This window comes from Pinus tabuliformis, chromosome 6 (genome assembly GCF_031772625.1).
Source record: "Pinus tabuliformis cultivar Carrire ecotype Pingquan chromosome 6, CPIR1, whole genome shotgun sequence".
NCBI classification, from domain to species: domain Eukaryota; kingdom Viridiplantae; phylum Streptophyta; class Pinopsida; order Pinales; family Pinaceae; genus Pinus; species Pinus tabuliformis.
Window position 1 is genome coordinate 1,771,834,762 of NC_142292.1, and position 13,390 is coordinate 1,771,848,151.

The following is a 13,390-nucleotide window of genomic DNA, read 5'->3' on the forward strand; positions in this document are numbered from 1 at the left end:
GCAAAAGCGACAGTCATCTTTTGTGACAATAGCTCAGCTATTGCATTGTCAAAGAATTCAGTGTTTCACAAACGAACGAAGCACATCGATACAAGGTTTCATTATATCAGAGAATTGGTAAGCAATGGAGAAATCAGTTTGCAACATTGCAGCACTCAGGAACAGGTCGCAGACATCCTGACAAAGCCATTGGATCAGAAAAGCTTCGAATTTTTGAGGAAGTGTTTGGGTATGATTGAATGCCCGACAGTTGAAATTAAAGGGGAGTGTTGAAAGTATAATTTCAAACTGTGCGACAGCTGAGGCATGCGGTAGCCTAAGGACAATAATCCGGGCGTATCGGCAAAGTCGAAATGAAATGGCCGATATCGCATATCGGCAAGTCGGCATATCGGCAAAATGAAGTGAAGGCATTATAAAGGAGCCTTTGTGTTTTGCGATAAGCGAACATCGATATCGCATCGGCAAAGTCAAAGTGAAGGAGTTATGTGGAAGCTCTTGTGTTTGCGATGAGCGATCGCCGATATCGCATCGGCACATCGCTATCGGCAATGTCATAGAGTTGAAGTCTTTGACATGAGTAAAGTTGCGATGCGATGGAGTGGACCCGTTGGCTTCCCAAAACCAAATCACATAATGTTTGAAATTCACCCGACGGCAAATATTAAATGTTGCGTGGAGTAAATCTAAGTTTTGATTGACCATACGTCTTGATGAAATGTCATAGTGGTAGGTAGAATATTAAAGTTTTACATAGAGTTGGTAAGTTTTTTTTATGAGAAGGTATGGGCGAATGTACTTATTACATAAATTCTATATGGGATAGGTGATGTAATTTATTACTGTGTTGACTTGTGTTTTTATGTATGGCACACGGGAGGTTTTAGTGTGAGTACACAGTAGAGTAAAATTAGAGTGGTGAAGCGAAAACCATGTGTTGTATTTCATACACAGCAGTGTGAAAAATGTGAAGAACCAGAGGGTGAATGCACAGCTGTGCACAAATGTAATTGGTAATGTTTTGTAAGGAATTGTAAAACAGAGGAATAGCAAAAACCATGTGTGGTTTTGCATAAAGGAAATGGTGGAGCGTGAAATTTTGTAAGCCTGTGTGAATTTTGTTTTTACAGCAGTAAGCTCATGTAAACGTTTGTTACAGCAGTAAGTTATTTTTCACAGCAGTGAATATAAAATGGATTTTACAGTGGTAAATCTTTGTATCAATTTTTAATGAATAGAAAGTTTTAATGGTGGTGAATTACTCTGTTTTCTCTGTGAAATTTTTGAGTCTTCCTGTGCACAAAAGATCCTGGAGTAAAGTAAAAACAGAGCACTGCCTCTGTGTGTTTGAATATTTGGTTTTTGGTATTTTCCCCATTTAAAGAAAGAAAAATACCCATCAAGCGAGTCCATTTCCTGGACAAGCTGATTGGAAAGCGAGTCCATTTCTCTGCAGGGATTTTCTTAAATTGGGTTTCTCCCGGGTAAATATGGTGTCTCTTGATGTATGTTCTTGTTTACTTTTTCCCTACTCTATCTCCTTTCCATTCTCTTGCTGTAGTTTGAATTCAATCCATTTGAATCAGGGGAATTGTGTGTTTCCTCCTTGACGTAGTTTGAATTCAATCCATTTGAATCAGGGGAATTGTGTGTTTCCTCCTTGACGTAGTTTGAATTCAATCCATTTGAATCAGGGGAATTGTGTGTTTCCTCCCTGATGTAGTTTGAATTCAATCCATTTGAATCGGGGGAATTGTGTGTTGCCTCTTATGTTTCAGCAATGGTTACAAGGGTAAGCAGAGACATTTTGCATGTTGTTAGCATTGAGAACTAAGTTGAATGAAACCCAAAGTTCAATGTGGTCCTTCCAGTTTTGAATGAAATCTGGTATTCCTCATGTGAATAGATTATCAGATGCCCATAGCTTTGTCAAATTTTGTAGCTTTCTGAACTGTATGGAATCTCTCCACTTACTCCTGCACGATCGATGTACCTGTTTGGTAGATATAAAGAATAAAACTTCAAAAGGACCTCTGGAATGATTTGAAACGTTCATGATTTTCTTACTCGCCACTCACAAGCGGAAAATAGGAATTATCCCATATGGATACAGAAATTTAGAAGTCCTGCTTGGTACTTGACACTTACCTAGGCATTTCTCATTGGTTATTCATCCAGGAACGAGGCGGAGCTTCTGGACAAAGTTCTTCAAAGCCTACTGAAAAAACTTCCAAAAACACCGCTTTTTGTGGCTAAATATCCAACTGGATTGGATGATAAGCTACAACACTTTGAAAGTACAGTGCTAACGCAGCAGGGGCAGGAGCGTGACGTCCAGGCCAGGGTTGTGGGAATTATAGGTGTTAGTGGTATTGGGAAAACCACTTTGGCGAAACAGATCTTCAACCGTAGGTGCTCTGAGTACGATGGATCCTCTTTTTTATCTGATGTTGGCGAAACTGCAGCTAGAAAAGCTCTGGTTGATTTGCAAATGAAGCTCATTAAGGACTTGACACACAGGGATATTAAAATTGAGATTGTGGACCAAGGTGTGATAATCCTTAAACGTTACCTAGCTTGTTGTAATGCAATGATAGTTTTAGATAATGTAGAGAAGGCCGATCAATTGGATGCATTCTTACCAATTAGGGATGTTCTTAGTTCCAATAGCTTGATAATAGTTACCTCTCGGGACAAGCATGCTCTCCTATGTTCAGAAATAGCAGATTCATCAATTTATAAACTCACCGGGATGAATAGAGCAAACTCCCAAGAGTTGTTCTGCTCATATGCCTTCAATCAGCCACATCCACCACCACGATTTATACATCTGGTGGAACGGTTTGTAAGGGCCTGTGATGGATTGCCGTTGTCATTGAAAGTTACTGGGGCTCTTCTTTGTGGAAGAGATGACACATATTGGAAAGAGCTATTGAATGATTTTCACAAGATACCACCCGCGGACATACGGGAAACGCTCAAAATTAGTTATAATTCACTCGACCAAGAGTACCAGCAAATATTCTTAGATATGGCCTGCTTTTCTATAGGAGAAGATATGGATACAGCAAAAAGGATATGGGGAGCGGTGGGGATTTCAAATTTAGAGAGCAAGTGTCTTCTGGAACTGGACAGCGGAAAGCGGATAAAAATGCATGATCAGGTTAGAGATATGGGAAGATACACTGCTGCGGAAAGATCAATGCCCCATCGTCTTTGGTGTGACGCCACCAACAATAACAATGTTGATAAGTTATTTGAAGAATCGTCGTGGTCTGTAAGTGATTCAAACATTCCTCTTTGGTTCAAAATTTTTAAAGTTGTTTTGTTCAACGCAAGATCTGTGCCCTGGATACTATCTATCTTTTATTTTTATGATTGAATAGGTCGCAACCGAAGTTCGCGGGATTTCGACGGTTCATCGTCTAGACGGTTTCGATTATCGATTCGGTGTCCGTTCAGAAATGTCATGGTACAGAAGGCGTAGTCAGGAGCTGTTGGAAAACTGTAAGCGGGCACTGTTCAATACAGACCGTTATCATGGTTTGCGAATTCTTGCAAGTGAAGATTATTATGTAGAAGCTATATTGAGGAGGGTGCGGTCACCACATCTCATATGGCTCCGCTGGTATAAATGCCCCTATTCTTCCCTGCCTTCTTGGGTTCCCCTGGAACATTTAAGAGTTTTAGAAGTGAGAGGAAGCAGATTGAAGACCTTGTGGCAACAGGAATCTCAGGTACGCAATTTTGCGTGTTTATACTTATTCTTTTATTTCGATTTCAATCTCAGTTTGTAGATGAGAATCATCTCGAAATCTTTCTTACAGTGGAAATGTGGACATTGCAGCCGCCTCTCGAGTTGCGAGAGTTAAACATCTACGCTCCCTTTTCAGATTTTCCAAAGTCGATTGGACAACTGAAGTACCTTGAAAAGATTGTTGTGGATTATGATGGGACTGTCCAACTCAAAACTTTGCGAGAGGAATTTTGTTATATGCACTCTTTGACATACTTGGTTTTAAGACATTTCACAAGAATGAGATCGTTGCCTGATTGCCTGGGAAAGCTAACAAATCTTCAGCACATCGATTTGTCTTATGCTACCAGTTTGGAGATGCTGCCTGATTCCATCGGAAAGCTACCAAACCTCCAGTCCATTGATTTGTCTTATTGTTCCCGCCTGGCGATGCTGCCAAATTCTTTTGGGAATTTGACTCGACTCAAACGTCTCTCTTTGAAGGAATGTAGGAATGTGACCATTTCCAAAGAGACACTTGGAAATATTACCACGCTGGAATTCTTGGATCTTTCATGTTGTTCCGAGGTGAAAGAATTGCCTCCCCAGGTCGCACATCAACGGTTCTTGGAAGAAATATATTTAGTGGATGCTGAGTTAAAAGAATTGCCAAGCGGTATCGGTGACCTATGCAACTTGGAGGTACTCCATTTAGGGGACCGTTTGTTGGAAGTGCTGCCATCTTCCCTCGGTTCCCTCAATAGCTTGAAGGATTTGCGGGTGAGCAATTGCCCGCGATTGAAATGCTTGCCGGATACTTTTGGACGGTTGAGTTTGGTTTCTTGTGGGATACAAAAGTTACCACAGGATGTTCTCCTGCTAAACAATCTCGAATACTTTCTCATAGAAGATTGTCCATTGGGCGAACTTCCATTTAAAACAGCAGAACGAGAAAGAGAAACAGTAGCAGCGTTGAATGAATTGGACGACTACAATGGCAAATGTATCTTTGGTTTGGAGAGGCTCCGGGAATTTGAACTGGTTAGAGTACAGATAAGGGAGGTAAGCTTTCCTGAAGGAGTTTGCCGAAACCTTCAGACACTTTTCTTGTCTGACTGTAAGGAATTGAGGCAGATAGGAAGGCTTTGTGGTATCTATGATTGTGAAAATGTAAAGGAGCTCACCAGTCTTGAAACGTGGACATCATCTTTGGAGATCTTGTATGTGAGTGGATGTAGCAAACTCAAGAGCATACAAGCTTTGGAACACCTCCCAAAGCTTGGAATACTAGAGGTTAGTGATTGTGATGAGATAGAAGTGTTGCCATCTCTGGAACATCTGACATCTTTGTGGTGGTTGCGGGTCTCTGGATGTAGTAAACTGAAGACCATACAAGGGTTGGAACACCTCACAAAGCTTGGCATGCTAAATGTTGGTGATCTCGCCGAGATAGAAGAGTTGCCAGCTTTGGAAAATTTATGGGCTTTGTGGGTTAGTCGATGTCCCAAGTTCAAGTGCATGCAAGGGTTGGAGCACTTCAGAAAGCTTGAATATTTACATGTTGAAGAATGCGCTGAGATAGAAGAGCTGCGAGGTGTGGAACATTTAATGTCCTTGGAAGTACTTGATGTAAGGTACTGTCCCAAACTGCAGTGGCGCGGGAGAGTAGTGGAGCAGTTGCGCCAACGATTGAAGGAAGATTTCAGATATGTAAAAGAAAGCAAAATGAAGAGGCTGTGGTCCGCTATTTGTGGAGCGAGAGAGTGCGAGGGGGATAGAAAAACAGGAAAAAGAATGAAGAGCATGTGAAATTAAGAGCATGGGAAAGTATGTATATTTTAATATTTTTATGTTAAGGCTTATTGCATTTCTCTGTTTGTTTTGGTGACGTTGGTCTTGGTTGGTAGTAAGTGGGTTAGTATTGGGTTCATTTAATTTAGTTGTTAGATGGCGTGGAAGACACATTGTTGATATTAGATAGATAGATGGCAAAACTTCAAAACTCCAACCATTCGAACACTTCGTGGTTGTCAAATTCTGTTTTGGTGAGAGGTGTTATTTTAAAAGAGAAACATATTTTAATAACCAAATCTTTACATAAAATTATTTTTATTTTAAAATTTTATTTTCTTTCTTGAAAAAACATTATATAAGTAAGCCGGTGCTCATGTTAAATTTAAAAAATGAAAATAGTTTATTTTTTAATTCAAAAATATTTATTTATTAATGATAATGTAAATGAGCATTAGTTTAAGCATAAGAAACTAGTTTATTTTTTAATTGAAAATTATTTTCTCATTAATAAGTTGATTAGTTTTAGACAAAGGTTTTATTAATATTATTAGTTAATCATTTAAGTTGGTTTGTAACTAATTTTATTATCAATGTGGAGCCATTTTTTAAGACATAAGTAAGCTATAAAACTCACTTTTTAAGAAATAAGCTATAAAACTCATAAAAATAGTATTTTGCAATTTAATGTTATCAAATGAAATAAGTTAATTTTTTTGTAATTTGGCGGGACTTTTGCAATAAGTTAATTTTTTTGTAATTTGGCAGGACTTTTGCAATTTAATGTTATCAAATGAAATAAGTTAATTTTTTTGTAATTTGGCAGGACTACATCTATGACATTATATTAAGAAGTGTTTTAGCAAAACACTTGATCACATAGACATCAAATGAAAAAGTTAAAAATTATTAAAATAAATAAATTTTGATGAAAACTTTTAACTCAATTTTAATAAAAATTGCAATTTTTATTTTATTTTTTCTCTAATAATATTTCATTTATTTTCAATTCAATTCAAAATATTCAAAAATAATTCTTTCATTAAATTTTAATATCTCTTTTACTTCCTTTTTTTAACATTAAAAAAATTATATTAAACATAATTTAATTTACAATATATAAAATTTAATTAAAAATAAATAAATGAGTTATATTTCCATAATTTTATTTACAATATATAAAATTTATATAAAAAAAATGAGTTCTATTTCCATACATTTTCATGGCTAGAAACACAAATAGGATGCCTTTTGGAAATGAAAGCATTTGAAATAATCTTTGTTTGTGAAAAGTAATGATCATATTATGCATTGAATAAACAAGTTTTTCAGATTAATATTCTAATATGGAATTGAGCCTTATAACATGTCTATGTTATTTTAGATATAAATGTTAAGCTAAATTGGCAAATGTAATATATTGGTGTAGAAATAAAGAGCAAATGAAGTAAAGAAGTAAAATTATTGTTAAGATTGAATATTGATTTATATGTATGTTAGTGTAGTTCTTAGTTAAGTTAGAAAAACATGATGAATATTCAATATGATTAATTACATTTTGTTTAAAGGGGGGGGCGTATGTTAGTGTAGTTCTTAGTTAAGTTAGAAAAAACATGATGAATATTCAATATGATTAATTACATTTTGTTTAAAGGTAATTATTCAATTATAATTATTAAAAAGAGGGATTAAATTGTATATTTTTAAAATAAAAAGAGATTTAAATCCACTCAAAATCAAGTTCATGTGAATAGATAGTGTTGTTAATTTTTTTTTTTTGAACATGGAGTGCCCTAACAATACACTCATTCACTTTCAATTCAAAGTTCTATGGGCATTGTTTTTCCTCTTTGAATTTTATTGTTTTTTATTTTTTGACTTTTATCCAATAAATTTTTTATATAAACATAAAAGTTGAATATATTACAAAAATAAAAATAAAAATATATTTATCTGATATTATAAATTAACAAATAGGTAAATATTTATATAACTAACTCAAACTAATGATCAAATTGATTGGTATAGCCTTGGCCATTGATAGGAACTAATAATAATAGAGGAGACATAAAGATTGTGATTTCATATGTAAATTGATGAATTATTAAAAAATTAATAATGATTTCTTTGTTTTTTAACCATTTAAACTAATTATTTTTGTATTAGTTGATATCAAAGCTAGCTTCCTTAGCTGTCATAAGGGATCTGTTCTATATTTTTTAGGTTTCCAAATCTATTATATGGATATGTTCTCTTCTTTTTTTCTGAACTTATACTTCTATCACATGGGAACTATTGTCTTCAATTAAGGGAATTTTGATGTCTAAAATGGGTCTCCCATTAAAAATAATAAAATAACAATTTAAATAATAAAATAAGAGATGAAATTTTAAAGAAAAAGAAAGTTTTTTTAAAATCATATTTTCAACATATCCCTTTATAATTTACTCAAATTTCAAGTGCATCCTTGAGTACTTATCAGAAAGATTCATCATATTATTTTGATGAAGGGGAAACATAAAGAAGGGTTGACTAAACTTTTCTCAAGGATGGTATTCATGTCATAGGATATCCACTAGATGGGTTGATCAAGCCTTCCTCACGCATAATATTTCCATCATGACAATGAATGGGGATATGTTAGCTAATAACCCTTTGTTAGGAATAATATTGTAATATAAGGGCTCATAGGGAAGGGTTGTTTAGGGTATGATCCTCTTTTTAACCAATATCCTAGGTCCTTGACCATAATATTTTCACTATGTGGGGGTACTAAGGGTGTTCAACTAACTCTTCCTCAAATTCAGTATTGTCATTGAGGGAGACCCAAGGGAAGATTGCATTGACCATTAAGCATAATACTGATGTCATAGAAAATTTGAAGGAATGATCATCAAACCTTTTTTGATGCATAATATACACTAAAGGGGAACTCAAGGAAGGATCAACCAACTTGTTCTTGATCATAGTATTTACATCACGAGGGAGCACGAGAGAAAGGGTCAATTGGCCCTTTTTAAAGCCTTAGTCATTTCATTGGGGGAGACTGTAAGGAGGGGATGACCAACCCAACCTTGTGCATGGTATCATGTCATAAAGGATCCCAATGTAACTATCAACCAACTTCTTTTGAGGAATAGTATTCATTGTTGAAGGGGACTATGTTGAAGGTTTGATCAATCCTTCCACAAGCATAGATTTTTCCCTGTGGGGAAGTATGGAGAATAGACGTTTGAACCATCCTCAAGCATTGTATTCTCATCAAGGGAGTACTAAGGGAAGGGTCAGTCTATTAATCTCCTAATCCTAATGTTCTAGAAGTCTAAATTAATTGTTTTAGGATTTAGTTTATTCTAGCATATTTGTCAATTTGTTGAGAGCATCCCTTCGGGTCCTATAATTTAAAGGATCTCAAGGTATTTGAGTATTTTATCTGAGTCTTATACCATAAATAATTGTCAATCCTCCAATGATTTCCAAATAAAAGAAAAATAGAATAAAAAATGAAAAGTGGGCATAAGTAAAAAGAGGAAAAACAAAAATATTGAAAAAGAATGAAAAATTGAACCCCATTAAAACAATAACAAAAAGAAATAATATTGAAAGTGTTGCAAGTCTAAATGCCACTACTGATAGTTAGTTTTCTTCATCATTACTAAATAAAGGTTGTGTGCAACTTGTTCAAAATGCCACAATGACTAGCTATTTGTTTAATCATACAGTGTAATCATGGTTAAACTTGTTTAAATTTCTATAAATTAGGTTAGAGAATAAATATTTTCCAAACAGTATAATCTTGGTAAATCAATAGTTAGGTATAAAATGACATTGATTCAATTGTTTAATATGAATCAATAGGAGAAATAAGTGATAGGATTTGGATAGTTTTTCTTTTTTTATAAATTTCTTTTTTTATAAAAGAAAATAATGTGGGTTTGCTAGTCCAAATGCACCCCTTAGAAGAATAAATGTTAGTTTAGTTAAGGGGAGGTAAAATAGTTGTTTTTATAAATATATGTCTATGCCATTTATATCCTAAGTTTTAATGATAATGAAAAAAGGCAAAGGAGTAGGATGGAATAAAGTGTTTTTTACATGTCTTTATTCCTAACATTTGTCCTAAGTCCAAAATATAAAATCAAAGGCGCATGTCGACAAAGCCTTCTTTGTCGTATTTTTTTAAAGGACAGCGCTTTTCGAGCATCAAGATTCTCTCCCCCTCATGATCCACGGTCCATATGGTTCTTAGGTCCCCTCTCTCCATCTTGCCTTTACCACCCAGGGGGGGTCCGAAAAAGTTGTTTCTCCCACTCGGCCCCATCCCTACGTGGCACCCTCTTCGCATTTCGCACCCCCCCTCCCCGGGCTGATACTTCTTACCACTTTATACCCCCTCCGAAACCGCCTTCCCCTTGTCCTCTTTACTGTGTCCCCACCACGACGTTTCTGTCACTCACCTCCCGCCATGTCACCTAGCCCTTATCCATTTAAATGGTCTCCCGACAAAAATAACCGTTCAACATTAAATTCACAATTCGCGGGTAACTATTCAAATTTAACAGTCCCCTGCCACCTCGTATATATTTCACTTCTCAGCCTTTACAAATCTTTGGAAGCATCTCCTCTCTCCCTTTCACTGCTTATTCTCTTTAATTGACAACTTTTAAACAACAACCATTTTCAGAGTATTTCCTCGAACTGAACCTGATCCAAATTGTCAACATTTTGTTTCTATTCCCCTAACAATTCATTCAACTTGAGCTGATTCTCAGTAAGCCATCATTCCTCTTACTGTTATTTTACATTTGATACAATCATGCCTCCAAAGAGGAAAACCCAATATGAACCTATTAATCCATTAATCCATGCCTCCATAGATTTAGATCACATCCCTTTAGCCGATATGGATTATCGGGTTAATGAAACCCAGTGTGACTACGAGTTCTTAGAGCTATATTGTTGGCTGAAAGACAAGCATGCAGACCAGACTGATGAAATTGGACTCTGGGAGTCAAACCTTCCCCATTATATCTTCGCTCTGACCTTCCAAGCCCCTGAATTCACTAGAAAATGTCAGGCATGTTATGTCCCTACCCAAAGAGCTATCATGGTCCCATTTGGTGACATTCTCTTTCCCATTACTGCCCAGTCTATAAACCAAATAATGCTAGCTCCCCCTGTGGAAAATAATGCTCATTTCTCCTTAGAAGCCCTCACCCGGCTTTATCAGAAGCTAGATTTCACTACCGAAGCCAAAATCTTTGAGATGTTCTTACCTAAAAATGCCTAGTTACCTAAGAAGAATCCTCAATACCCTTCCTCTATCTTCCCTTATCAAGTTAAACAAATTATATCCATAATCTCATACATTTTGGGTTATTTTTCTAATCAATGGGTAGATGAGCCCATTTTAGGTTTCCTCTCCATATTTTCCACAGATAGTAAACCATCCATTGTATTCAATTTCAGTCAATTCTCGGCTGATAGCATTCATCAGCAATTTCTAAAATTTCCCACAGAACAGGTTTTTAATTACACCTCCATTTTAATTTACATTTTCCTTTATTATCAAGCAGATAAGTTCAATTTTGCCATGAAGAAGCTTGATGATGCAGGATACCAGTAGCCAATGATTTTTTGGATCTCATTGGTCATGACAGAGCAGCAGGAATTCTCTTACAAGTAGTTTATTGTGGAATTTGTTCACCCAACCATGAACATCCTTAACAGTTGTAGACAACCCGGAATTAGTGAAGATATCAAAAGAATTTTGCATCTAACAGATCAAGGAGAGACTAGAGATCGGTATTTATACCAAAACTATATAGAAATCAGAGTTTATGGTTGCAAATTAGCACCATACAAACTCCCCAAATACCTCCCCAGGAGATTTTTTTCCCTGGAATACATCAAACAAATGTTAAATTTCAATGACATTCATTTTGTGGTGACTACAAAGAAATCAAGTTCTGCATAAAGACAGAGGTGGGCCCATTTCTATGTAATACTAGGACAACAAGTGAAGAAGCAAACAAAATTATTAAAGAGATGAAGTTCAACCTGAGTTTTACATGGTCTTATGACCCTTGTGGTATTATTTCAAAGCTTAGAGTAGCAAATAAAAGTACTCCCTACATCCATACCTCAAGGCCTGAGATATAAAAGTATGCAAATAAGTTGGAATGGGCCGAGAATACCTTGCAGGAAGCTGAAGAACAACTCTTTTCCACTTCAAGTTTATAGACTCCCACTCCTCAGGAGAAAACAAGTAAAAGACAAAGAGATGAGAGATCGTCATCAACAACTAGAAGTAAGGCCAAAGAGTTCAGGATCAGTTACAGGAAAAGGAAAAAATCGACTCCAAGGACAGATGTGGACAAAGAGACAGAAGAGCAGGTTTCCATCATAATTACAGACTCACCACCTACAAGCAACAAATTTGTAACATTTTCTAATAGACCTTCATCATCACAAGGTTAGGAGGAAACAAAGCTAGATTCACAGAATGTCCAAGGAGAGGAGGAAAAGACAATTTTTGATAGGTACAGAGAGATTAATCTTGAGAATGAGATTCTTAAAAACAGTACTTATAATCAGTTTTGGAAACAGACCTCCAGCTCACAGAGTAAGTTCTTATCAGTTTTTTACACATAGCATGGGAAGATGCATATGGCCTTCCTTGAGGCCCAAACTCCACATCCAAAATGATCAGTAGACTACAAGAGTACTACATTTGAGTTCAGTACCGAAGATGTCCATCCCATTGATCAAATGGATATGTATAAGAAGACTGGTGAGATGATATCTTCTACATTAACTAACACGGTTATGTCATTGTCCAAATTGCAGGTTTCATTTGCCAATGTTCAGTCTCAGTTGAAAATGGAGAAGGTATCCTCCTTAACAAAGGATAATAGGATCAAGTCTTTGGAAGACTTGGTGGTAAATATAGGATATGATCCTAAAGATGTCAATGTTGCAGAGGAGATTATCAAGAATAAGAATTTGGGCATTGCACCATTGAGAAATTAGCTTAAGCTTCCTGCCACAGAGGATCCCTTAACCAAGGACATTGAACAAAATGAGGCACAAAATGTTGACATGATGAAGCTGATTATAGAGAAGAACATATAGATTAGACAGATGGAGACAGAAATGGAGAAGATGGTAAAGGAGAAAGAATAGAGTTAAAATATGGCCATTGTTCCCCTGGATGCCATACCCATTTCTCATCTTCTAACAACAGGAACAACCACTACAGCTAATTCTTCCACTCATACTACAAGTGTTGAATAGGTAACAAAGACACTAGAGAACATGTCAATCCAGTCAAAAGAGATCAAGGATTTTCAGGGGAATCTCAAAGCTTTAGAAGTACAGAAAGCCAAAGCTGAAGCTTATCATCTTACTAAAGTGAAGAAATCATAGAGACTATTGGAGAAGTTGCAAAAGGTAGAAAGGGATATCTCAATTGGTCAGACCTTGGCCCAAGCCAAGGAAACCATTTGGATGGGTATTTTGGACTTTATGAATGAGATTTGGACATCTATCCAAATCATCTTTGAACAAAAAGAATTGATAGAAAAAGCCATAGAAACCATTGTTCAAGGAAGGAAGAAGCTTGGAGAAATGCCCACAGAAGCCTCCAACATTATCAAATTCCTAAATTCTATGTTAAAATATGAATTTGTAGAATTAGGAATTAGTGACAAATATGCCACTATTTTAGAAGTCAAGAAAGTTTTGACCAAAAGGAACCTCATTATCAATTGGAGGAAAGATGTGAAACATTAGAGCTGGGAGTAAACAGGTTCTACAACACAATTGAAGCATTAATCCAAAAAGGGTTGCCCAACATTTATG

The 13,390-nt window shown here is 35.9% G+C and overlaps 1 protein-coding gene across 1 annotated transcript; it reads left to right on the plus strand.

Annotated features, from left to right (window-relative positions):
• Window positions 1–1,780: 1,780 nt before the first annotated feature.
• Window positions 1,781–5,796, plus strand: LOC149266051 (uncharacterized). Its single transcript, XM_089406973.1, has 4 exons — window positions 1,781–1,792; window positions 2,153–3,277; window positions 3,387–3,737; window positions 3,848–5,796. The coding sequence occupies exons 1-4, from the start codon at window positions 1,781–1,783 to the stop codon at window positions 5,543–5,545; spliced, it is 3,186 nt and encodes a 1,061-aa protein (XP_089263099.1). The 3' UTR covers window positions 5,546–5,796.
• The last annotated feature ends 7,594 nt before the right edge of the window (window positions 5,797–13,390 follow it).

Bases quoted from the DNA above. Each gene is read 5' to 3' on its own strand.
- LOC149266051 (XM_089406973.1), top strand. The intron at 3,278-3,386 runs GTAAGTGATTCA...ATGATTGAATAG, and splicing joins TTGAAGAATCGTCGTGGTCT to GTCGCAACCGAAGTTCGCGG. The intron at 3,738-3,847 runs GTACGCAATTTT...TGGACATTGCAG, and splicing joins TGTGGCAACAGGAATCTCAG to CCGCCTCTCGAGTTGCGAGA.